This window comes from Corylus avellana, chromosome ca5 (assembly GCF_901000735.1).
Source record: "Corylus avellana chromosome ca5, CavTom2PMs-1.0".
Taxonomy (NCBI): Eukaryota; Viridiplantae; Streptophyta; class Magnoliopsida; order Fagales; family Betulaceae; genus Corylus; species Corylus avellana.
Window position 1 is genome coordinate 28,515,578 of NC_081545.1, and position 25,948 is coordinate 28,541,525.

Genomic DNA, 25,948 nt, shown 5'->3' on the forward strand with positions numbered 1-25,948 from the left:
TTCATTCAACAGATACATTGCATCTTTTTGTTTACTTTGGATATCCATTGCTTTTTGTGCATGGATACATTGGATCTTTTAAACTAAATCGGATATGTTTTGTGATTTGTACAATGGATGGATTCATTTAATTTTTCAGTAGGTTAATTTTATAAAAATTAGAACATGCTTAGGATTTTATTGAAATTCGGATGTATGAACAAACATAATGATGTGTGCTTTGATTTAGTGAGTGTGAATTCTGAAACCTTAGCATTTATCTTTTGATTAATTTTATTTATTTTGTTTTCAATTTCAAATTCACAAACAATTTGGAACTAGGTTAAAAGTTTAGATAAAAATTGATTTTTGCAACGCAATTCCCTGTGAATCGACCTCGCACTTGCACACACTATATTACATACGACTCGTGCACTTGCGAGCAATTAAAATGTGCATATCAGGCATATAGCCACACCTCTTGTATGCAGATGATCTCCGAAACTGTTAGGATGTAATAAGGCATGCAGATAAGAGCCAATTTCTGAGCTGGTCGTCAGGAACTATTTGCAAAACAATTTTGGAGAACGTATGCTTACTTCTTAACAAGAAGCTTTATTGAATGTGGAAAATGCTGCAAGAGAGAACAAAATAGAATTTTGACAGGGCCTTGCATCGTTGCCGGTACTCGCACAAAATAGTTCTCATTCTACACTAATTTACCCATGTGAGGGTGCCAATAACATATTATTAAAGCCCATAGGAAAGCTACAAAGGTCAATCAAGCAGGTAAAAGATGACATTTTAAACCAATAGAAAATCAAAACAGATAGATAATATATTCTTTAAGATACAATGAATTCTGAATTTCATGTTTTACAATTATTATCATTATCTTTTACTACTGCAAGTTGCAGAATTTATAATTCATTTACCTTGAAGTAAACGTGTATGCAATCAAGGAGAAAGGTATTTGGTCTTCATCGACGATCCTCTTTACCACTAGAGTTTCTTGTCAAGCCCCTTTTCTCCTCTGTATGCCATTCTAAGCAACAATGATGCTGCTAACGATAACCATTACTTACAATGATGTGCCTCAAATCCAATTACTGTAACTAAACAAGCAAGCATGCTAAATTATTAAAGACGCGCACTGCATTGTTTGTATCTCTGGAATAATATACATACATGGATATACTATACACATACACACATGGGCACATGCGCGCACATAAATGGACAGAAATGCAGAGTTGTGGTATTACATTCAACAAAACTATAAACATACAGGCGTGAATCTAGAATACAGAATTCAATGTATTTTCTATTATGGAAGTTTATCCAACAAGAGTAATTGTGAATTTAATCACATCCAAGTTTCAGTTAAAAAATGCACTCAAATAGATGGGAACAGCTTGTATCATAAAGACATCTTTCTCGGTTTACTGGCCTGACCAAGTGCAACAATGCAGAGTTGGATGTATGTCTACAGGTAAAGGTAGCTTTGTTTTTACTTCCCACATCTTTACCCTTCATCTCATCATTCCATCATTCCACTAGAAAAAATGTTGATTTCTCTGCAGATTTTTTTTTTTTTTGGTAGTTCTTTCATCCGGAAGTGTTAGGACATATTTTCCATTATTCACATACAGACACAGACACATTGGAGACAGCTCATAGGCATCACAACACAGAGACACCGCACAAGACTCTGACAAAAGAGTCGCTGAAGTACATGACTACTTCCTAGATAAACAATGTTTTGTAGTATTTCTGGCAGATATCTTAAAAGCTAAGGGTTCTTATCATTGGGTAGATTATATATATGCAATGGAGAGGAATTTCTAAAAGCAAATCAGATTTGCAATTAATCAAATACATGACAAGGTTAAAGTGCCAGTGGAATAGAAATAAAATTCTGTAAATTAGACAGAAAAAGGAGTGGCAAAAAAAAAAGAACCGGCCAATAAGTATATTCTAACACTTCCAGCAACAATTTTTACCAAGCTTCAGCTATAATCTATGGAAGAATTGTGTAGAATCTAGCTTTTACCTTCGGGAATGATTCCCATGAGACAACAACAGGAAAAGGAAAACTAGTTTTGCACTCTGCCATAATGGACTAGGAAATTAGGTGCTGTAACAGTTCTAAGGAATGCATGGCCGTTGACACTACGCAGGGCTCTTTTATGATCGCATGATGCAGTTAACAGTTACATTAATGGTAATCCCAAAGTTCATGAGGAATTCATCTCATAAGCAAGTTTCTCAATGTGAAAATACAAAAGCATACCCTACAAAAAATGACTATCAGTAAACGACATGGTCTATTGCTGTTCCATTTACTAAACCTGAATGATATGTTGTTAGAAAGCTCAAAAGCATCATCACTTGAAATGCAAGACGTAGGCATACGCTAGCAAGAATAAGCATATAATTCGTTTTATTATGATGTTTATATAAAAAAGTTCAAGCATATCATGTCTTATTCAACTCAACTCAGTCAGAACACAAACAAATTCAGTGACAATAATGAACAAACCAGCCGTGCTTTCCTCCTCTCCCACATCCCTCTACCTCTTCATTACCTCTGCTACGAATCCACCATAAGAGATTAGTGAGAGAGTTCCCATCATCAAAACCATTCAAGTTCCTTATCTTCTCCAAAGCACCTTCTTTGTCATAAATCCCTTCCAAGGCATAGACAAATCCCTTCCACCCTTCTCCAACTCCCTCTCTTTGCAAAGCAGGTAAAGTCCACTTCACAAGCTCCCTCACGAAATCAACATCAGAGAACAAGACCTCAGTGATTGGCAGTAGGGGAAGCACCTGAATTCCAAGCCTACACTCTTTCCATTCAGGTGGAGCAAACCATAGTCCACTGTCCCTCTTGTTAGCCCACAATACACCCACCACCTTGTTCTCCCTAGCGAAAACCTCCTCATACATATTATCACTCTCTCTCACATGCCACCATGTTTGAGCAGCCTGAATTTCCAAGGCTGCAAGCATTGATCCAATGGCAACAAGATGTGTGTCTCCATAGGCCAACCCCATCAAAGCTGCTGAATAATAAGCATTCACCGCCTCGCTTGTGCTCTCTTGATTCCGCCCATCAGCAAATTCTGTTAGCCCTCCAGCCCAAGAGTGCAATTTATACAAGTCAAAGCACCTCAGACGTGTATAATTCGAATTTGATCTCCTTCCCAAATTCATAAAATCAGCCATAAGTGAATAAGCTTGAGGCCTATACTTTCTCCCCCACGCCGGGTCAATCTTGGCAAGCACTGAAATTGCATAAAGGAAGTAACCCAAATGATAATGGTGATCATTATACACACCAAAACCAAAATCAGCCCCAGAATCCAATGCCCCTTGCTTAGTGACAATTCCACCCCACGTAGCATCATACATAAAACCATTCCCACTAAAGGTTCCATCCAACCATGGCTCAATTGTATCCATCAGGAACTTCTTTATCTTAGGTATCACCACAAAAAAATCGACCTCCTCTGCTATCAATGCCAACCTTGCCGCTCTTGCAATCAATTTCCCGTAAAAATAAGATGAATTGGTTGATATCGCCGCGGAATTCAAAGCATCAACTTCCGCAGAGAGAGAAGAGATAATCTCAGCAAATGATTCTACTTTGATACCTCTAATTGAATGCCAATTTACAGGCACTGGGGCTGGTTTCAATCCCCACGAATCTCCAACAACACCAACAAGGTCACCATCAATACTCTTATACTTAAAGTTCTCCAAGACAGTAACTTTAGAATCTTTACCGTCTAGTAGCCGAAGATGGAGAGGGTGAGCTAACATTAGCAAATCCCCCCACCCTTTCTTCTCCCATTTGTATTCCAAGGAAAATGGCTCAGTGAACACAGCATCACCGGAAACCGGGTAACAAGAACTGAACCGGTCAAGGATCGCCTCGTGTCTTGGATCGGAGTCCGGCAACGCTGCAATCCGAATTATGCCCGAAAACCCAGTAGAAGTGATCCTGGAGAGGCTGTTTGAGAGACTGATCGGCGAGGACGTGTATATGAGCCATGTCTGGTCGTTGTTGAGCTTGACGGTGTACTTGGTGAGAGCAGCGTTTGATGAAAATGAGAGAATGGCGTGGATGGTTGATATCGAAATGGCGGTGCCGCCAGAGACGGAACAAGTCAGAAACGGGCTTCCCCGGACAAGGAAGAACCTCAGGTTGGAAGAGGGAAAGTCCAGAGTGACACTGAGATCACCGTGGGAGGAGATAATGTGCGTTTTTTTAGCATCTGGGTGGGTGCTTTCTGAGGCGGAGATGCTGAGGTCAGGGTTGAAAATCTGATAGATGAAACCTGAGTTGGAGAAGCGAGATGGGTAGGAGAGGGAAAGAGAGGAGAGGGAGGATTTTATGAGGTAGGGGTGGACGTACTCAGGCTGGTCACCCCTTTTTAGGGTGAAGTTTTGAAAGAAAGAGTTTGTGGGAAGTGGGGTGGAGAGGAGTGCAGGGGAGAAGAAGAGGGAGGGATCGGGGAGGACTGTGGACTGGATTCGGGGGAAGAGGAATGGTCGGGGATGTTCGGTTCGCGGTGGTGGTGGCTCTGACATGATCGGGGTTTCAGGTGGCGGTGGAGATGAAGGGGGTGTTGGAGGTTTATTGGGTCTGCGAGGTTTTTTGGTGATCAAGGTTCTGACTTTTCGCTTCAGTTTTTTCAACATTGTCAGGCAGTATTAATATGACTTAAATAATTTGTTGGACAGGGACAGAGTGGACAAATTTTTTAGGAGGTGGATCGGTTGTTGGATTGGACAACTTGGACTGGGTTGTTTTATGAAGGAATTATTGACACAAATTCAGGAACACTTGCTAAAAAACAATTGACACAAATTCAGGAGCATGTATGAGGTGAGGGTGTTGGGGTGGGGCTTTACTTGGCTTAATGGTTTTGTTGAAGGAATGGGGCAATGGTGGATATAAATATAATGGAGGATATGAGAGGAAGAAGAAGAAGGTTGAATTGGAAGTGAAGTTTGAGAAGGTTATTGGAATATGTGAAAAGTGTAAGTGATGTGAATGAACATGTAGAGGAAGGTATATCAATGTGGGGATTCAGCATATGCTTGAGAGGTAAGGAAGTGAATGTATAAGAGAATTTTAGCTACCATCAATAGTAGTGGTTTAATGGCCCAAGGAAGTTCTTAAGGGTTCGAATTTCTGCAATGGAGAATTTTCACATATGCTTGATTAGTATTAGCCATCTTGAATTCCTCATTGATGCCTTACTGAGGCTGAGTCTGGCTATGACTCAGTCGGATTGGAGGGAGCGTTATAGCCACAAAAAAAAAAGAAAAAAAAAGAGCATTTTAGCTACTATTTTTTAGGGTATATATCTTATAAATTCTTGAGTCAATACGCCAAAACAAAAAACTCCTCAACTTCTTATTCTTTGAATTTTTACTCCATGGGTCAATCGAAAAGGCAAATTAACCCCTACTGTTACATTTTTCCCTAAATGTTTAACGCAAGTCAATCTCAACTAAACGCACTGTTTTACCACGTTAGCATATTATTTTTTATTAATTTAATTTAAAAATTAAATCTAAATAATTAAAAAAAAAAATTGAAGGCAGCCACCCCTTGCGGCCACCCCCAACCCCCTATGGGGTGGCTTGCGGCCACCCCCGAAGGGGTTAGGGGTGGCCGGAAAGCCAACCCTAACACCAATGGGGTGGCTTGCGGCCACCCCTTCAATTTTTTATTTTTTATTTTTTTAAGATTTAATTTTTAAGAGAATGTTTTGATATTGATTTTTTTTTAAAATGAGGTGAATAGTATTTGGAGGTGAGAGGGTGTTTAACATACATACTTCAAATACCAGTCTATGGCCTCAACTACTTGTGAAATCATGTGGCTTTTCTCTTTGCTTCACGATCTTCATGTTCCTCATCCTCGAGTTGCTCTTCTGTTTTGTGATAGTCAAACTGCCTTACATATTTCCATCAATCCCATTTATCATGAAAGAACAAAACACATTAAAATTAACTGTCATCTTATCGGTGATAAAGATTTGGCAAGAGCTTATACGAACTCCGCATATTACCTCTCAATATAGATTTGTTGATATTTTTACCAAAGCTCTTGACTAGGGTGCTTTTAATCATCTGCTATCCAAGATGAATGTCCTAAATATATTCCCTTCATCTTGAGTGGGAGTATCAGCCCATCAGCTTGTTTAGTTATAATATAGTTGGTTAGTTAAGTTGTTAGGTGAGCTGGACAGTTTAGTTAATTATGTTTTTCTATAATTTGATATTCATTTCTCTTTCTTATAGATATAGATACTTTGTATTAGAGATATACAAGAAGTCATTTTTCTCTCTTATTCTTCTTCTATTCTTCATTCTCTCGTTTAACTTCTTTCTGCTCCTCTGTTTCATTTCATATTTGCATATATGACATCTTGTTGCTTTGTGTACGATTGTCTCCATCTGCGCAGTTGTTTGGTTGCTGGGCCACAGGGAAGAGTTGGATTACTTACCTTATTTTAGAAAAGCTGACTTCTCAGAGGACGCAGATGGAGACTATAACTATTATGGTTGGGGATTGGAGACTGTGTTCACATTCCTCATGTCAGTTACTGTTTTCCAGATCATGATACCCAATTCACTATACATTTCCATGCAGCTTGTCCGGGTTGGTCAGACTTACTTCATGATCCGAGATTCCCAAATGTATGATGAGGCATCAAATTCAAGATTTCAGTGCAGAGCGTTAAATATAAATGAAGATTAAGGACAAATAAAGTATGTATTCTCTGATAAACTGGTACATTTACAGAGAACAAGATGGAATTTCAATGTGCGAGCATATGGGGAGTAGATGTAGATTATAGTGGTTGGAATTCACAAATTGAGCAAGACGAATACTCTGTTGATGTTAAAAATTCAATACTCTGTCGTTTTGTGGTCTTCTTTTTAATTTGATTTTTTTTTTTTTTTTTTGGTTCTAAAATGGCATTTTAATAACTTAACCTTACCAAAACAACGTAGTATTAAATTTTTCATCCTATTTGACGGTAATGATTAACGGAGTGGCCAAATTACAACTTGTTGATAGTTTGGGGACTATTTTATCACTTTTTGAAAACATGAGGGGGCTAAAATGAAAATAACTGGTAGTTTGAGAGACTAAATTATATTTTTCCCATATAAAATTCTATTCCAGATTGCAACGCACTAAGATTTAATTCCTTGTGGATGCAAGTTTTTTTTTGCTTTTTGCATTGCTTCATTTTTTGTTAAAAAAAAAAAAGATTTCGTTCATCCATTTTAATGAATAATTTGTTGGGGAAAATATATTTACGTCACTGAACTATCCATTCATTTGCACTTTTAACCCCAATGTTTAAAAAGTGACACTTTAACCCCCCCAAAGTATCTGGCATTGACATTTGACCCTTATAAAGTATATTTTACCCCTAAAGTATTTTAAGTTGACACTTTATCCTCTAAAGTAACTAAGTTTTTTTTTTTTTTTTAGGGTGTTAAAGTGTCAATTCAAAATACTTTAGGTGGATAAAGTGAACTTCATGTGGGTCAAGTGTCAATGTCAGATACTTTGGTGGGGTAAAATGTCAATTTTTAAACATTAGGGTTAAAAGTGCAAATAAGTAGATAGTTCTGGGGGTAAAGTGTATTTTCTCATAATTTGTTTTATTTTATATTTTTTAAAAAAAAGATTTTGTTTCATTTCGAATGTCCAAAATTATATATATGGGTTTTATTTGTATTGAAATATAATAAGCCTTATATTTTATTTGAAATTTTAATAGGAATTGTTTTCCATTTGTGTGATTTACTCGAATTTTCGTGCAATTTTGAAATTTGCAAAAAAATTATTTGATTGTTGTACATAAAGAAACATAAACTCTATCGAAACACATAATGAAGCATTGAACCTAATATTAGATGATTTATTTGATTGCGGTAAATGTTGAGTGAAATAAAAAAATAAATAAATAAATGTTGAGTAAAATTATTTGTTTTGTTTATTTTGCTCTGTATTTTTTCTAAATGTTCATAATGACATAAATTTTATTTATATTCAGATATAATAAGTATCACTCCAACGAGCTAGTTTTCTATATCTCTCCCTGATCAAGAGAAATTGATCATGGATTTTATTTGTTATTATTTTTTAATTTGTTCATTTGATGAAATATGTTCTTAAAAAATTGTTTGGGTTATGGAAATTGCATTTGCAAGGCCGTGTTTAAAGAGACTAATAAATAATGTAGCAGAAAATGTTAAATGGTCTGTTTATTTTTCTTTTATTTTTTGTGGTTGCTTTCGATTTTTTTTTTTTTCTCTCTATATTTCTAATTTTATAATATTCATGGCAGAGAATGGTAAATGGTTTGTTTGTTTTGTTTTATTTATTTAATGTAGTTTTGGGCATCTGATTCCATTTTTGGTTATAATGTTTTTAATATCTATTACTTTTGTTCTTAAAGTAGTTTCTTTTACGCTACATATGCCGAAAAAAAAAAAAAAAAAAAATCTCCATTTGATTGAACTTTTTTCTATATCCTATAAATTTCATTGCTTAGGTTTTTGCTTATGCTCTTGATTAATTGAATGAGGAGAAGGAAATTAGTTATTGATATTCTCTAAAAGACATTTCAAGTAAAATGAGCTGCTGCTGTTCGGGCGTGGCAGAAAAGAAAGGGTTTTTGCCACCAATAAGAACTTGCCACCTAACTTAATCCTACCAAACTTAAGTTTACAAAATAAACACAACTACACCTAATTTTTGATTTAAAATATCAATTAATTACTTTTTTTTAAAAAAATAAAATTAGAAGGCCCTAAATGAGGAGGAGCAACCCCTCATGACTAGGGGTGGCTCACCTGAGGTGAAGCGTGGCCACCCCATCTTGCTGGGGTGGCTCGCCAGTACCCCAGCAAGATCTACCTGTTTGAAATCCACAATTTTCTGTTCTCTACACATAAATAAGAAACACTCACAGAGCTCTAGCCATGTTGTTGAGGAGCTTCTCAGAATCCTCAAAGAAAATAGACACAACCTCAACCACAAAATCTAGGTTGTTCTCATCTTGCAGTTTCTGAAGTTGTTCAAACTGGTCGTCCAAAAATCCCTTTTGATCACCACCAACAAAAACACCTCATTTATAATTTCTCTAACGCCCAAAATAATTGAAAGAAAGAAGAAGAGAGATCAGTTTAAATTCTGTTTGCTACAATGAAAAAAAAAAAGGCATGGCGTGGCCGGCGAGCCACCCCAGCAACATTTGGGGGTGGCGCAGGCCACCCCCCCCGCTAACCAAAGAAGTGGCCAGCAAATACCCAATGTTTTGGGGTGGCCCGTGCCACCCCTTATGGCTGACGGAGAGAGAAAAGGAGAGAGGCAACGGCAGCTCTAGCGGCACCTGGTGGAGGCAGGGTGTTAAAAAATACTGAGAAACTCGTTTTCTAGTTTTCCGATTCCGGTTGAAAAAAAACCAAAAACTAGGGACCCCGGTTCCGGTTCCCATTTTTGGCACTTGATTATAACCGAGTAACCGGAACCGAGTATATATATATATAATAATAATATTTTTTAATTTTTTTTTTTATATATATTACTTTAGGAATTAGGTTTAGCTAGCCTTCACACATCCGGTGTTCATAGACTGTTCATGAACTGTTCATGCAATGGCCAGGCCACCCCCAATTTTTTTTTTTTTATAAAAAACATACATTATTTTTTAATTTAAAAAAAAAAATTAAGTAAGTGCGTGGTCTGCGTGAATTTCTGTTAAGTCAACTAACGGTCAACTGACAGAATGACTAATTTGATTTATTATCAAAACCACATAGACCTCCTGTGATAAAAATCAAACCCTAGGAGAAAAAAAAAAAAAAGTAATAAAACCCTAGGGGGTATTTAGCATTTAACCCAAAAAAAAAAATCAGGAAAAGGAAAGCTGTGTTGATTACGGGGTGATTATTAAACAATTAAAGGAGATAAATGATGGTAAAAATGGATAAAAACGTAAATTAGACAAAAATGTTAATAATTTTTTAAAAAATGGGTCAATTGTGTGCAAAAAAATAGGCTTATTTTAGGCCCGCCCAATACCTAAAATAAGCCAAAAAATTAATTTTCTTAAAAAATTGTTACCGGACCGGGTACAAACCGAAATCGGGACCGAGTTGACACCCCTTGTTTGAGTGATAAAAATCAAGTGCTTTTGTTCTCATTTTATTTTTTTTGCTCCAAACTGATTTGGCATTCATTTATTGGTGGGCAAAAAACCCCTGGTTCGCCACGACCGAACTGAAGTTATTCCCTCAAGTAAATTATGAAGAAAAAAAGGAAACCATGCATAACACAGGTTATAAGCTAGTGCATATATATATATATATATATATATATATATATATAAGGGAGTTTCAAGCAGGAGGGCATAAAATTTCAACAAGTGGCATTCTATTCCACTTACAAGTGTTTATTTTTAATTAGAGAAATGTTAAAGGTCAATACGTTCTACATATTTATCCCATATTTCCTTAAAATTAATTATTAAATTTGTGGGTCCGTCATTAATTTATGTGAAATTTACATAATTTTACAAATTCAATAATTAATTGTAAAAAAATATGGATCAAATATATATAACTTATTAACCCTTGGCCTTTCTCTTTAAATTAAAGTAGAGATTTAAGGTTGTAAATCAAAACACACGTTTTAAAGCCATGTCATAACCAAAACCGTCGATGACATCGCTTCGGTTTCTTCATATCTTTCACCCCTTCTCTCAAACCGCTCTCACTGTCACGCTCAGTCTCACGCCGGGGTGCCATTTCTTTTCTCAAACTGCTCTCTCAGGCTCAGGTGCAATTTCATGCCCTTTTATCATATATCTCAAACGCTCACGTACAATTTCATGGATTTAGTTCGTTGTTAATTTGTAATTTGTTTATTTGATGATTTTAAAAAAAAAATAAAAAATAAAAATTGATTGGGTTCTGTAAATTGTGTTTGTACTGGTCATGTTCAAGCACGAAAGAGATTTGTGGCCTTTGAGTTGAAGCCGTGCAATATGAGGTTCTAAGATCAGACATGTTCATCTTCACCAAGGAAGCTTTCAACCGCCACAGTTATAGGTTATGCTTCAATTTGAAAGTTATTAAGGTAAATATGAAGCAGAGAAACTCTGTTTCCTTCCCTTTTTTTATTTTGCTCTAATGGATTTCCTTCCGCACCTCAATCTGTAAGTCACAAATCTAACTCTCTCTTAGTTATAATAAAGTTGATATTCATTTGTCTTTTTTATAAATATAGATACATTGTATTATTAGGGATAAACAAGAAGTCCTTTTTCTCTCTTATTCCTCTTCTATTCTTCATTCTCTCGTTTATCTTCTTTATTTCCTTCATATTTCTGCTCCTCTGTTTCACTTCATATTTGCATATATGACATCTTATTCAACTCAACCCAGTTAGAAGACAAACAAATTCAGTGACAATAGTGAACAAACCATTCGTGCTTTCCTCCCTCTCCCCCTCCATCACCTCTGCTGTGAATCCACCATAAGAGATTAGTGAGAGAGTTCCCATCATCAAAACCATTCAAGTTTTTGATCTTCTTTAAAGCACCATCTTTGTCATAAATCCCTTCCAAGGCATGGATAAATCCCTTCCATCCTTCTCGAACTCCCTTTCTTTCCAAAGCAGGCAAAGTCCACTTCACAAGCTCCCTCACGAAATCAACATCAGAGAACAAGACCTCAGTGATTGGCACTAGGGGAAGCACCTGAATTCCAAGCCTACACTCTCTCCATTCAGGTGGAGCAAACCATAGTCCACTGTCCCTCTTGTTAGCCCACAATACACCCACCACCTTGTTCTCTCTAGCGAAAACCTCCTCATACATCTTATCACTCTCTCTCACATGCCACCATGTTTGAGCAGCCTGAATTTCCAAGGCTGCAAGCATTGATCCAATTGCAACAAGATGTGTGTCTCCATAGGCCAACCCCATCAAAGCTGCTGAATAATAAGCATTCACCGCCTTACTTGTGCTCTCTTGATCCCGCCCATCACCATATTCTGTTAGCCCTCCACCCCAAGAGTGCAATTTATACAAGTCAAAGCACCTTAGACGCGTATAATTCGAATCTGATCTCCTTCCCAAGTTCATAAAATCTGCCATAACTGAATATGCTTGAGGCCTATACTTTCTCCCCCAAGCAGGGTCAATCTTGGCCAGAACTGAAATTGCATAAAGAAAGTAACCCAAATGATAATGGTGATCATTATAAACACCAAAACCAAAATCAGCCCCAGAATCCAATGCCCCTTGCTTAGTGACAATTCCACCCCACTTAGCATCATACATAAAACCATTCCCACTAAAGGTTCCATCCAACCATGGCTCAATTGTATCCTTCAGGAACTTCTTTATCTTAGGAATCACTTCAAAAAAATACACCTCCTCTGCTATCAATGCCAACCTTGCTGCTCTTGCAATCAATTTCCCATAAAAGTAAGATGAATTGGTTGTTATTGCCGTCGAATTCAAAGCATCAACATCCGCAGAAAGTGCAGAGATAATCTCAGCATATGATTCTTCTTTGATACCTCTAATTGAATGCCAATTTACAGGGACTGGGGCTGGTTTCAATCCCCACGAATCTCCAACAACACCAACAAGGTCACCATCAATACTCTTATACCTAAAATCCTCCAAGATAGTAACTTTAGAGTTGTCACGATCTAGTAGCCGAAGATGGAGAGGGTGAGCTAACATTAGCAAATCACCCCACCCTTTCTTCTCCCATTTGTATTCCAAGAAAAATGGCTTAGTGAATTCGGCATCACCGGAAATCGGGTAACAATAACTGAACCGGTCGAGAATCGCCTCGTGTCTTGGATCGAGGTCCGGCAATGCTGCAATCCGAATTATGCCGGAAAACCCAGTAGAAGTGATCAAAGAGAGGCTGTGTGAGAGACTGATCGGCGAGGACGTGTATATGAGCCATGTCTGGTCGTTGTTGAGCTTGACGGTGTACTTGGTAAGAGCAGTGTTTGATGAAAATGAGAGAATGGCGTGGATGGTTGATATCAAAATGGCGGTGCTGCCGGAGACAGAACAAGTCAGAAACGGGCTTCCCCGGACGAGGAAGAACCTCAGGTTGGAAGAGGGAAAGTCTAGAGTGACACTGAGATCACTGGAGGAGGAGATAATGTGCGTTTTTTGAGCATCTGGGTGGGTGTTTTCTGAGGAGAAGATGGTGAGGTCAAGCTTGAAAATCTGGGAGATGAAAGCTGAGTTGAAGAAGCGAGATGGGTAGGAGAGGGAAAGTGAGGAGAGGGAGGGTTTTATGAGGTAGGGGTGGATGTACTCAGGCTGGTCACCATTTTTTAGGGTGAAGTTTTGGAAGAAAGAGTTTGTGGGGAGTGGGGCTGATAGGAGTGCTGGGGAGAAGAAGAGGGTGGGATCAGGGAGGACTGTGGATTGGATTCGGGGGAAGAGGAATGGTCGGAGAGGTTGGGTTTGCGCTGGTGGCTCTGACATGATTTGGGTTGGGGGTTTAGGTTCAGGCAGCGGTTGAGCCGGTGGGAGTGCTGGGGATTGGCGACGTTTTTTTGCTAAGCTTCTGACTTTTCTCTCTAGGTTTCTCAAGACTTCCATTTAGAATATGAATTTGCTGGATAGTGTGGAGAATTTTGTGGAGGTGGATTGGATTTTTTTCTTTTTCTTTTTTTTTGGGGGGGTTTGGATTTGGTGGAGGGAGAAGAGATGACTATGTTTTGTGGAAGGAATGGGGGAAATGGTGGATAATATATGAGAGGGAGAAGAAGGTTGAATTGGATACGAAGTTGAGAAACATCCCAAAGTTTAGAAGATTATGGGAATAGATTTGGCTTGATGTTGTAAAACAAATTCTGGATAGGGCAATGAATGCGTGAAGGAAGGTATGTGAAGGAAGTTAAACTATGGGAATATGTGAAAATTGTAAGTTATGTAAATGAATTAGTGAAGGAATGTATATCAAAGTGGTGATTCAGCATGCTTGAGAGGTAAAGAAGTGAGTGTATATTTATGTTTAGAGTAATACTACATAGTATTCCCTCATTTTACTCGCATTACGATGTGGGGGTTTTGTTTAAAAAAAAAAGCTTATTTAAGAGTTATAAACTCTCTTACATTTGCTTAGTAAAATGAGAGTGTAGAATGTAGCGTTGCTCTTTTATTTAAGCTTTTATTGATATGTATTAATCGTTAAAAAATGAAAGTTTTGATATACTATAGTTTCAACTCAACATTTTTGAGTGCTGGGGATTGATGACGTTTTTTAGCTAAGCTTCTGACTTTCCTCTCTAGGTTTCTCAAGACTTCCATTTAATATGAATTTGCTGGATCGAGTGGAGAATTTTGTGGAGGTGGATTGGATTTTTTTTTTTCTTTTTTTTTGGGAGGGGTTTGGATTTGGTGGAGGGAGAAGAGATGACTATGTTTTGTGGAAGGAATGGGGGAAATGGTGGATAATATATGAGAGGGAGAAGAAGGTTGAATTGGATACGAAGTTGAGAAACATCCCAAAGTTTAGAAGATTATGGGAATAGATTTGGCTTGATGCTGTAAAACAAATTCAGGATAGGGCAATGAATGTTGGAAGGAAGGTATGTGAAGGAAGTTAAACTATGGGAATATGTGAAAATTGTAAGTTATGTAAATGAATTAGTGAAGGAAGGTATATCAAAGTGGTGATTCAGCATGCTTGAGAGGTAAAGAAGTGAGTGTATATTTATGTTTAGAGTAATATTACATAGTATTCCCTCATTTTACTCGCATTACGATTTGGGGTTTTTTTAAAAAAAAAACTTATTTAAGAGTTATAAACCCTCTTACATTTGCTTAGTAAAATGAGAGTGTAAAATGTAGCGTTACTCTTTTATTTTAAGCTTTTGTTGATTTGTATTAATCGTTAAAAAATGAAAGTTTTGATATACTATAGTTCAACTCAACATTTTTGTCTCATGACTCTCATCTGCTCCCTCTCCCTCCAAAAAGAGAACAAAAATCTATATTTGATTTTCTTTGAGGTTTAATTTAATTTTTATTGTCATTTTATCCCACAATTCAGGATTTATTTTATTATAGTTGACATTATCTAAGTTTTTATTTCAGCAAAGAGGGGGAAAAAAAAAACAGAATCTTAATGGCATAGTCATACAAACATTTGGAAGGATGGAGTTGGTATATTGGATGAGGATCCCTTACACTACTCACGTGGTGTTTGGTTCATAGAATCTAGCATTTCTTATGGCATTCACTTTTTCAAGGAATCTGATGTCTAGGAATCTAGATTTTCAGAAATATGATTATTCTCACGTTTGGGAATGATTAGGAATTGATGGAATTTTCAGGAATATTTAATTTTAATGTTTGGTTTATTCATAGGCATCTTAGGAATGATTTATGAGTAATGCTACCCTTCCACTTTTCCACACTCATTTCCTTACATTTATAGATGGCTTTTAAAACCACCACTAGATATGAGATGGATTCGTAGGTAGTGTCAAAAATTATCAACTCTACCCATAAGTCTGAACGTTTGATTGCTTTAGACGATACATGAGTTTTGTTGAGAATCAATTACACTAAGAGTATTAAGACTAAAACTAATCGTAGGTGCGATTATTTGCAAGCTTTAGGAGACACTGTTAATTATTTGGTAATTTAAAGGAAGATATTGTTCCAATTAAAAGTTTGGAGATGATATTATCAATTGGGTAGTAATTTGAGGTGGGTCTGTGAATTTTTCCAAAAAAACTAACTTCAATGCAAGAAAGGTACTGATTTTTTATTCCGCTGTGCAATTTAGTTTTCTTACTGTTATTAAAGATTTTTCTCACAGCAAGTCAATGTCACAGCAACAAGTCATTAATTTCATAATAACCAAAATAAAAGTGAAGTGAAAAGCAAACTACAATCATCTTAGCAAGAGTATCAATTTTAATGATAATCAAACCATCTAAGATTCATATCCAAAACAAAAGAAATGAGGCTTGCTTGCTTGTTTGGTTAGGTACTGAGGTAAGTATGGCAATAAAGAATAGCGCAAACTGGAGTACCAGGAAATAGAGACAGAAAGAATGTCTAATATCAAATAATAATAAACAAAAAAAACTATTAAAAACCAGCCAAAATGGGTGGTGTTCTCTTGAGTGGGCGATTTATGAAACAAAATATAAAGTCCATCATGATCATGTATGGGGTCAATTGATTTGGGATAATGAAGCATTTTACAAGCCGATTGTAATTGGGCTATGGATAATTTGGACCGGCCCAAATCAAGTGAGCCCATATAGTTAGAGACACCTCCATCCCCCAATTGCCTTCAAGGTTGTTGGGACAGTTTTCGACCAAGAATGGTCCTGCGAAACAAAAACAATGAGGCACAAGAGTTTGTCGGAGCAAACTAACGGGAGATAGTTTTGATGCCTAAGTCAACACTGCATCTGAGAAGGAAGAAGAGAATAAGATTTTGGGGATTTGATCTCTAGAGTCATGGCGAGGAGACACATCGTACTCCCTTGTACTACATGTGTTCACATGTGTCAGTTATAGCACTCTCATGTACTTTTAGGTGTGGCCTTTGCTCGAGCCATTAAAAAATGTCAGCACTGGTTTGACGTGAAGTAACATGCACTTTTTTTGAAGTTTAGGGGCTATAGGAATCAAGAATAATTGCCCTTTGATCCACTGGCTGACTTTTGTCAATCGAGGATCGTAACTTGTGACTTGCAATCGAAACAAAAAGGGGCATTCGCCTATCGATTCCATGTGGCATCCCATGACCCACGAGTCAAGAATTGCGGGGTTAACGATCGCCAAACCATTTTAGAGGCGGGCCAGGGGAGCCCAAGTCATGATCTTCTTGAAAGTTGTATTGAAAAGTTGAAATTTTTTATTTTGTAATGATTTTTTTATTTAAATAGTAATAAAAAATGAATGATGTGATATAAAAAGTGATAACGTTTCGGTGTTGATTTTTTTGAAAAATGAGGTGAATAGTATTTGGAGGTGAAATGGTGTTTAACAAACACCCTCTAAATATCAGTCTATGGCCTCAACCACTTGTGGATTGGAATCCCCCGGCAATAGGGGAAAATCGCCCATCAATATTTTGAAATCCTGGCCATCCAAGGGTCAACAAGTCGCCATGTGTCCCATTAATAATAAAATATTATTTAAATTTTAAAAGAAATTATAAAAGAAAATAATTAAAAAAATATGAGGTGGCTGGCCACCCCAGCTGAGCCACCCCCATGGCCTTAGGGGGTCGTTTGGCCACCCCCTATGGCCAAATCCCAAAAATTAAATTGATGGGTTTGGCTGAAGCCACCCCCTGGACCCAGGGGTGGCTTCGGCCACCCCATGGCCTTAGAGGGTGGTTTGTCCACCCCCTATGGCCAAACCCAAAAATTTAATTTTTTGGGTTTTGGCCTTCGGGGGTGGTTCGAACCACCCCCTAGGGCCATGGGGGTGGCTTTGGCCACCCACATGGCTCAGTTAGGGTGGCTGGCCACCCAATATTTTTTCTTATTTTCTTTTATTATTTTATTATTTTCTTTTATAATTTCTTTAAATAATATCTTATTATTAATGGGACACGTGACGGCTTATTGACCCTTGGATCACATTGGATGCCCAGGATTTTAAAAATTATTGATGGACAATTTTCCCCCTATTGTCGGGGATCCCAATCCTAGTCTATCTATGGCATCAACCACTTGTGAAATCTTGTGGCTTTTCTCTTTGCTTCGCGATCTTCATGTTTCTCATTCTCAAGCTGCTCTTCTGTTTTGTGACAATCAAGCTACCTTACATATTTCCGTCAATCCCGTTTATCATGGAAGAACAAAACACATTGAAATTGACTGTCATCTTGTCGGTGATAAAGATTCGGCAGGAACTTATACGAACTCCTCACATTACCTTTCAATATAGATTTGTTGATATTTTTACCAAAGCACTTGACTAGGGTGCTTTTAATCATCTGCTATCCAAGATGAATGTCCTAAAAATATTCCCTTCATCTTGAGTGGGGCTTGTTTAGTTATAATAAAGTTGGTTAGTTAAATTGTTAGATGAGCTGGACAGTTTAGTTAATTATGTTTTTCTATTTATCGTTTAGCTATAATTTGATATTCATTTCTCTTTTTTATAAATAAAGATACTTTGTATTACAGATATACAAGGACTCATTTTTCTCTCGTTATCTTCTTTATTTCCTTCATATTTCTGCTCCTCTGTTTCATTTCATATTTGCATATATGACATCTTAATCAACTCAAACCAGTTAGAAGACAAACAAATTCAATGACAATACTGAACAAACCAACCGTGACTTCCTCCTCCCCCACCATTACCTCTGCTGTGAATCCACCATAAGAGATTAGTGAGAGAGTTCCCATCATCAAAACCATTCAAGTTTCTGATGTTCTTTAAAGCACTTTCTTTGTCATAAATCCCTTCCAAGGCATAGACAAATCCCCTCCATCCTTCTATAACTCCCTTTCTTTGCAAAGCAGGTAAAGTCCACTTCACAAGCTCCCTCACGAAATCAACATCAGAGAACAACACCTCAGTGATTGGCAATAGGGGAAGCACCTGAATTCCAAGCCTACACTCTCTCCATTCAGGTGGAGCAAACCATAATCCACTGTCCCTCTTGTTAGCCCACAATATACCCACCACCCTGTTCTCTCTAGTGAAAACCTCCTCATACATATTATCACTCTCTCTCACATGCCACCATGTTTGAGCAGCCTGAATTTCCAAGGCTGCAAGCGTCGATCCAATGCCAACAAGATGTGCGTCTCCATAGGCCAACCCCATCAAAGCTGCTGAATAATAAGCATTCACCGCCTCACTTGTGCTCTCTTGATTCCGCCCATCACCAAATTCTGTTAGCCCTCCAGCCCAAGAGTGCAATTTATACAAGTCAAAGCACCTCAGACGCGTATAATTCGAATCTGATCTCCTTCCCAAGTTCATAAAATCTGCCATAAGTGAATAAGCTTGAGGCCTATACTTTCTCCCCCACGCCGGGTCAATCTTGGCAAGCACTGAAATTGCATAAAGAAAGTAACCCAAATGATAATGGTGATCATTATAAACACCAAAACCAAAATCAGCCCCAGAATACAATGCCCCTTGATTAGTGACAATTCCACCCCACGTAGCATTATACATAAAACCATTCCCACTAAAGGTTCCATCCAACCATGGCTCAATTGTATCCTTCAGGAACTTCTTTATCTTAGGAATTACCTCAAAAAAATACACCTCCTCTGCTATCAATGCCAACCTTGCCGCTCTTGCAATCAATTTCCCATAAAAGTAAGATGAATTGGTTGTTATCTCGGTCGAATTCAAAGCATCAACATCCGCAGAAAGTACAGAGATAATCTCAGCATATGATTCTTCTTTGATACCTCTAATTGAATGCCAATTGACAGGCACTGGGGCTGGTTTCAATCCCCACGAATCTCCAACAACACCAACAAGGTCACCATCAATACTCTTATACTTAAAATCCTCCAAGACAGTAACTTTAGAATTGTCACGGTCTAGTAGCCGAAGATGGAGAGGGTGAGCTAAAATGAGCAAATCCCCCCAACCTTTCTTCTCCCATTTGTATTCCAAGAAAAATGGCTTAGTGAATTCGGCATCACCGGAAATCGGGTAACAATAACTGAACCGGTCGAGAATCGCCTCGTGTCTTGGATCGAGGTCTGGCAATGCTGCAATCCGAATTATGCCCGAAAACCCCGTAGAAGTGATCAAAGAGAGGCTGTGTGAGAGACTGATCGGCGAGGACGTGTATATGAGCCATGTCTGGTCGTTGTTGAGCTTGACGGTGTACTTGGTGAGAGCAGTGTTTGATGAAAATGAGAGAATGGCGTGGATGGTTGATATCGAAATGGCGGTGCCGCCGGAGACAGAACAAGTCAGAAACGGGCTTCCCCGGACGAGGAAGAACCTCAGGTTGGAAGAGGGAAAGTCCAGAGTGACACTGAGATCACTGGAGGAGGAGATAATGTGCGTTCTTTTAGCATCTGGGTGGGTGTTTTCTGAGGCGAAGATGGTGAGGTCAAGCTTGAAAATCTGGGTGATGAAAGCTGAGTTGAAGAAGCGAGATGGGTAGGAGAGGGAAAGAGAGGAGAGGGAGGGTTTTATGAGGTAGGGGTGGATGTACTCAGGCTGGTCACCATTGTTTAGGGTGAAGTTTTGGAAGAAAGAGTTTGTGGGGAGTGGGGTGGCGAGGAGTGCAGGGGAGAAGAAGAGGGAGGGATCAGGGAGGACTGTGGACTGGATTCGAGGGAAGAGGAATGGTCGGAGAGGTTGGGTTTGTGGTGGTGGCTCTGACACGATGATTGTGGTTGGGGGTTCAGGTTCACGTGGCGGTTGAGCTGGTAGGAGTGCTAGGGATTGGCGACGTTTTTTAACTAAGCTCCTAGCTTTTCTCTCTAGGTTTCTCAAGACTTCCATTTAGAATATGAATTTGCTGGATAGAGTGGAGAAGTTCTTTTGTGGAGGTGGATTGGATGTGGGTCTGGATTTTTTCTTTTTTTTTCTTTGTATTTTTTGGGGTTTGGATTTGGTGGAGGGAGAAGAGATGACTATGTTTTGTGGAAGGAATGGGGGAAAGGGTGGATAATATATGAGAGGGAGAAGAAGGTTGAATTGGAAATGAAGTTGAGAAACATCTCAAAGCTTAGAAGCTTATGGGAATAGATTTGGCTTGATGCTGTGAAAAAAATTCAGGATAGGGCAATGAATGTGTGAAGGATGGTAAACTATGGGAATATGTGAAAATTGTAGGTTATGCAAATGAATGTGTGAAGGAAGGTATATCAAAGTGGTGATTCGCTCACGGTTCCAAACTCAACGGTGGCAACTTGAGAGGTAAAGAAGTGAGTATATATTTATGTTTAGAGTAATACTACATAGTATTTTCTCATTTGACTTGCATTACGATTTGGGATTTTTTGAAAAAAAATAGAAACTTATTTAAGAGTTTATAAACTTTCGTACATTAGCTCAGTAGAATGAGAGTTTAGAATGTAGCATTACTATTTTGTTTAAGCTTTTGTTGATTTGTATTAATTAATAAAAGCAAAAAAAAAAAAAAAAAAATAGAAGTTTTGATATACTATAGTTTCAACTCAACATTTTTTGTCTCATGACTCTCATCTGCTCCCCCACCCCCACCAAAAAGAGAAAACAAAAATCTAAATTTGATTTTCTTTGAGGTTTAATTTAATTTTTATTGTCATTTCATCCCACATTTCAGTATTTATTTTATTATAGTTGACATTATCTAAGTTTTTATTTCAGCAAAGAGGGGAGAAAAAAAAAAAAAAAAACAGAATCTTACTATAATGGCATAGTCATAAAACATTTGGAAGGATGGAGTTGGTATATTGGATGAGGATTCCTTACATGGTGTTTGGTTCATAGAATCTAGCATTTCTTCTGGCATTCACTTTTTCAAGGAATCTGATGCCTAGGAATATTTTCAGAAATATGATTATTCTCACATTTGGGAATGATTAGGAATTGATGGAATTTTCATGAATATTTAATTTCAAATTTTGGTTTATTCATATGCGTCTTATAGGAATGATTTATGAGTCATGTCCATTTTCTTATATTTATAGGTGTCTTTTAAAACCACCCCCGGATATTTTTCTTTTATTTTTGATTTGGCACCAGGTATCGCTTCGACTAATCCCGGGAGTGCACAGGCCCTCGGTAAGAAATTTCCTGTAAGTGCACCTCGGTTAATTCAAAGAGCAAACCCTCAGTCTGATGGCCTCAAGAAGCAGTTTGCACTCAATGAGTTTCGAACCTAAGACCTTAAGGAGCATACTCAAGGTCCCAAGTTGTCCAATAAACCACCTTCGGATATGAGGTGAATTTTTATTGGATTTTAATTCAATTGTGGTTTTAAATGCCACTTATAAGTGTGGCAAAATTGATGTAAAAAAATGAGAGTATTTGTAGCATTACTCATAATTTATTCTTTCCAAAATATCTGAATGTTTCTCTCTTTTAAGTGTTTAAGAATGTTTGACACAAATTACTCAAAAATTAAACAAAAAATGACAAGTAAGAAAAACTATATATAAACCATGGTTTTTCTAATCCACCAAAAAAAAAAAAAAAATGATACCATTTTGGATATGGATTATTTAAATTTTAAGAATTCATTTGCTTTATTGATTTCATTCCATAATGTTAATTCAATTAAATGGCATGCTAGGCTTGGCCATATTGGGCAGGTTGGGTGACTAGGTTAGGTAGAGAAGGCCTCGTAGGCAATCTCGTAAAGGTCTCTTTGCGGTAGTGTTTGGTAAATGAGTTGGCCTAGACACTGTAGTTGATGTAGATTGATGTGAAAAAAAAAAAAGTAAGAATGTTTTATATAAAAAAATAAAAAAGTTGTATGGAAAAGTGAAAAAGTTTTGTTTTGTAGTGATTTTTTTTTATTTGAATAATAATAAAAGGTGAATGATATAATATAAAAAGTGGAAAAAGTTAAAATGTTTTGATGTTGATTTTTTTGAAAAATTGTGATGAACAGTGTCTAGGCCAACTCCAACCCCTTTACCAAACAAGGCCGCAAGCATGAGTGTCTACTTCATCACATATTCACATGTATAGACAATTTTATGTAATACGACCCAAGCATGACCTGTTTGACTTGTATATGAATTTAAATGTAAAAATAAAAAGTACATGAATTTTAGCATTTTAGGATTTTTTTTTTTTAATAATTGTTAAAAAAAACTAATTTAATTTATGCGGATTATGCAGGTTACTCGTAGGTTAAGTGAGTTGACTTAACCTGATTGTACAAAATTCTAACCCACTAATTTCGTGTTAGATTTGTAGGTTGTATAAAAAATTGTCAACTCTACCTATAAGTCTGAACATTTGATTACTTTAGACGATACATGAGTTTTGTTGAGAATCAATTACACTAAGACTCATATCCAAACAAAAGAAATGAGGGTTGCTCGCTTGTTTGGTTAGGTATTGAGGCAAGTAGGGCAATAAAGAATCACGCAAAACAATGTAAGTATCCAACAAACTTAGATGTTTATAAATTATCTCTTTATATTATATGGGATTTACCCTTAGAAAAGAAATGTATATGTATTATAAACTTTGATATAATGTTAGGTGGTAATGTCACGACTTATATATATATATAAGTTGGGGGGTTACACATCTTAATTTATCTTTTGATGTTCTAAGCTGATGACAAGGGCACCAAAAAAAAAATCTGATATATGCCAAGTCCGTAAAACTTATTATTCTCTAAAAAAAAAAAAAATGTATGGGTCAATTGATTTGGGCTATGGAAAATTTGGACTGGCCCAAACCAAGTGAGCCCATATAGTTAGAGACTCCTCCATCCCCCAATTGCCTTCAAGGTTGTTGGGACAGTTTTCAACCAAATGGTGAATGGTCCAGCGAAACAAAAACAATAAGGCACAAGAACTTATGGGAGAAAGCTGAGGGAGATAGTTCTAATGTTTAAGTTACTACTGTATCTGAGAAGGAAGAAGAGAATAAGATAATTTCTTAGAGAAATAATTGGATTTGAATTCATTATCTGTGTGTCTCTGTTCCCTTTATACTATTTTGCATTTTGGGGATTTGATCCCTTGCTTCTGCGAGTCATGGCGGGAAGACACATTGTACTCTTTTGTACTACATGTGATTGGGTGTGTCAGTTATAGGACCCTCATATACCTTTAGGTTTGGCCTTTGCTCGAGCTATTAAGAAATGTCAACACTGTTGTGAATCAAGAATACTTACCTCGAGACTCACTGGCCGACTCTTGTCAGTCGAGGATCGTGACTGGTGATTGGCGACCGAAACAAAAAGGGGCGTTTGGCGATCGATTCCGTGTGGCATCCCATGACCCACGAGTCAAGAATTGCGGGGTTAGCGATCACCAAACCATTTTAGAGGCGGGCCGGGGGAGCCCAAGTTATGATCTTCATGAAAGAATGGGGGCCCTGGGCCAAAATAACTTGGATTACGAGTAGGTCCTCAAAATTGGTAGGCCCACGTCCCAACAAAGGTCATTATCATAAACTTATGGTAACTTTTGGTGGGGGTGGAGGTGTAGAGGGAAGCTTTAGACTGCAAGCAAAGGGTGGTTCCATCATTAGCTCAACAAAACACAAAGCTTTGTGTTGAAGTTTCTGGTGTAGGTTAAAAGGTAAGCATTTATAAACAATACGCGAAAAAGACAACCTCCCATGATCCACCAATTACAACAAAAATGGCGCTGGAATTGTTTATTTGGTGCCTAGTCAAAATGCTCACGTTCATACGTGATGGCCGTTGGAGGGTACGACAAACTGAGAATAAGATCTCAGAAAAGGAATATATATATAAAAATATATAATCAAATCATATTTCATAAAATTCTTTTTATTGTAATCCTGAGAGCCGACTATTTTTATTTGAATAGAAACTGGCAACAAAACGCGGACTTTGGTGTTTTTTATTTGACTTGTTCGAATTGGATTATTCTGTGTCACAGCCAGCTTTCAATTGCCTTTAAATATTCTGCATTCTCACTGCACATGTACAACTCCAAAATTCTCCAAAAGCGTGTTCATCTCTCTCTCCCTCCTTTTTATTCTTGTTTACTAAACAAAATCAAGATTCGTGATAATATATCTTTACTGTTAAATGACGAGCGGTGTATATAATGCCATTAAAATACCACCAAAAACATATTGACAAATAAGAACCTTTGATAAAGGTGTGGAAAAATATTTATCTCTTTCTTTTTGGTGGCCTTAATTTTTCAAAAAGAGAATATGGAATATCGTAAATTGAAGAAAGAAAATAAATAAAAAACGAAGAATGGGGCAACGGTAAAATTTATCGTCATCCTAATGATTGATTATACAATCTTTTTCCTCTCCGTGCATGTGGAGATGAGGAAGGAAGAGTAAGAGGGAGACTAAATGGGAAGTTGCCCCCACGTTTCGTCTGCATACTTCGTGGGTACAAACTACATACCCCTCTGCTATTTTCACAGAAAGAGCTTTCTCGGGAAACCCGTGGAATTCGAAGATTCCATCCTGTTAAGACAAAAGTTCCAAAACACCTACAACCAAGGGGGGAGACATAGGTAAGGATTTATTGAGTTTTTTGAGCATTTTGGTGATCTGGGTCATGCTGCATTAGCCTGTACTGTAGTCATAAGGATTAAGAGACTGTTGTTGATCTGATCATTGCTCAAAGTTTTTGGTTTCCCGGTCTGGGTTTTGCTTAGTCATTTTTTTTTTCTTTCTATTTTTGGTATATGGGGTTTTCTGAGCTTGTCAAATGTCAACGTTTGGAGAATCTGGTTGTTTCAAGTGAAGGGATTCTGGTACCAATGGTAGCGCCTGGTTTGATTGTATTGGGTTTTTTCTGGGGTTGTCAATACTGAGAAAATTTGAGTGTTTTTTGCTTTGTTTGGTTTGAGGAAGACCTTTTTTGGCATTGGATTGTGCTCTGGAATGATGTGGTGATGTATTGTTTTGAGGAAAAATTGGAGCTTTGGATGTTTGTGATTACTCTAATCATTCAAATATGACAATGGAACTGTAGTAGTACATTGTCGTTGTTAGGGGAGATCCATAGGAAGATGGCCTCCACAACCCCTCCCTCCTCTGCGAATTCACCAACTTCCTCTGTCACCTCACCGCCACCCCCTTCTTCTTCCCCTGCTCCGTCGAATTCTTCAACTTCACCACCTCCTACAGTATCTACGCCTAGTCAGACTACTGGCACCCCACCGCCTTCATCCCCTTCAACCCCTTCAACTCCACCTCCTCGGTCTCCTCCACCGGCAGTCCCTGCTGCTCCTCCTCCA

General features: G+C 37.7%; 4 protein-coding genes across 4 annotated transcripts in view; 1 reads left to right on the forward strand and 3 right to left on the reverse strand.

Moving 5' to 3' along the window:
• Window positions 1–2,411: 2,411 nt before the first annotated feature.
• Window positions 2,412–4,885, reverse strand: LOC132183275 (glucan endo-1,3-beta-D-glucosidase ARB_01444-like). The gene has a single exon (XM_059596676.1). It carries the CDS (start codon window positions 4,684–4,686, stop codon window positions 2,500–2,502), a length of 2,187 nt encoding a protein of 728 aa, XP_059452659.1. The 5' UTR covers window positions 4,687–4,885; the 3' UTR covers window positions 2,412–2,499.
• Window positions 4,886–11,170: 6,285 nt separating this feature from the next.
• LOC132181188 (glucan endo-1,3-beta-D-glucosidase 1-like) lies at window positions 11,171–14,334 on the reverse strand. Its single transcript, XM_059594294.1, has one exon. It carries the CDS (start codon window positions 13,665–13,667, stop codon window positions 11,490–11,492), a length of 2,178 nt encoding a protein of 725 aa, XP_059450277.1. The 5' UTR covers window positions 13,668–14,334; the 3' UTR covers window positions 11,171–11,489.
• A 3,949-nt stretch (window positions 14,335–18,283) lies between these two features.
• LOC132182789 (glucan endo-1,3-beta-D-glucosidase 1-like) lies at window positions 18,284–20,609 on the reverse strand. The gene has a single exon (XM_059596133.1). The coding sequence runs from the start codon at window positions 20,538–20,540 to the stop codon at window positions 18,363–18,365; it is 2,178 nt and encodes a 725-aa protein (XP_059452116.1). The 5' UTR covers window positions 20,541–20,609; the 3' UTR covers window positions 18,284–18,362.
• Window positions 20,610–24,984: 4,375 nt separating this feature from the next.
• Window positions 24,985–25,948, forward strand: part of LOC132183361 (proline-rich receptor-like protein kinase PERK8) — a gene marked incomplete in the record, with an annotated part of 6,358 nt that continues 5,394 nt past the window's right edge. Inside the window, 1 exon segment of the mRNA XM_059596791.1 lies at window positions 24,985–25,948. Within this exon segment, the coding sequence (XP_059452774.1) occupies window positions 25,721–25,948 (228 nt within the window).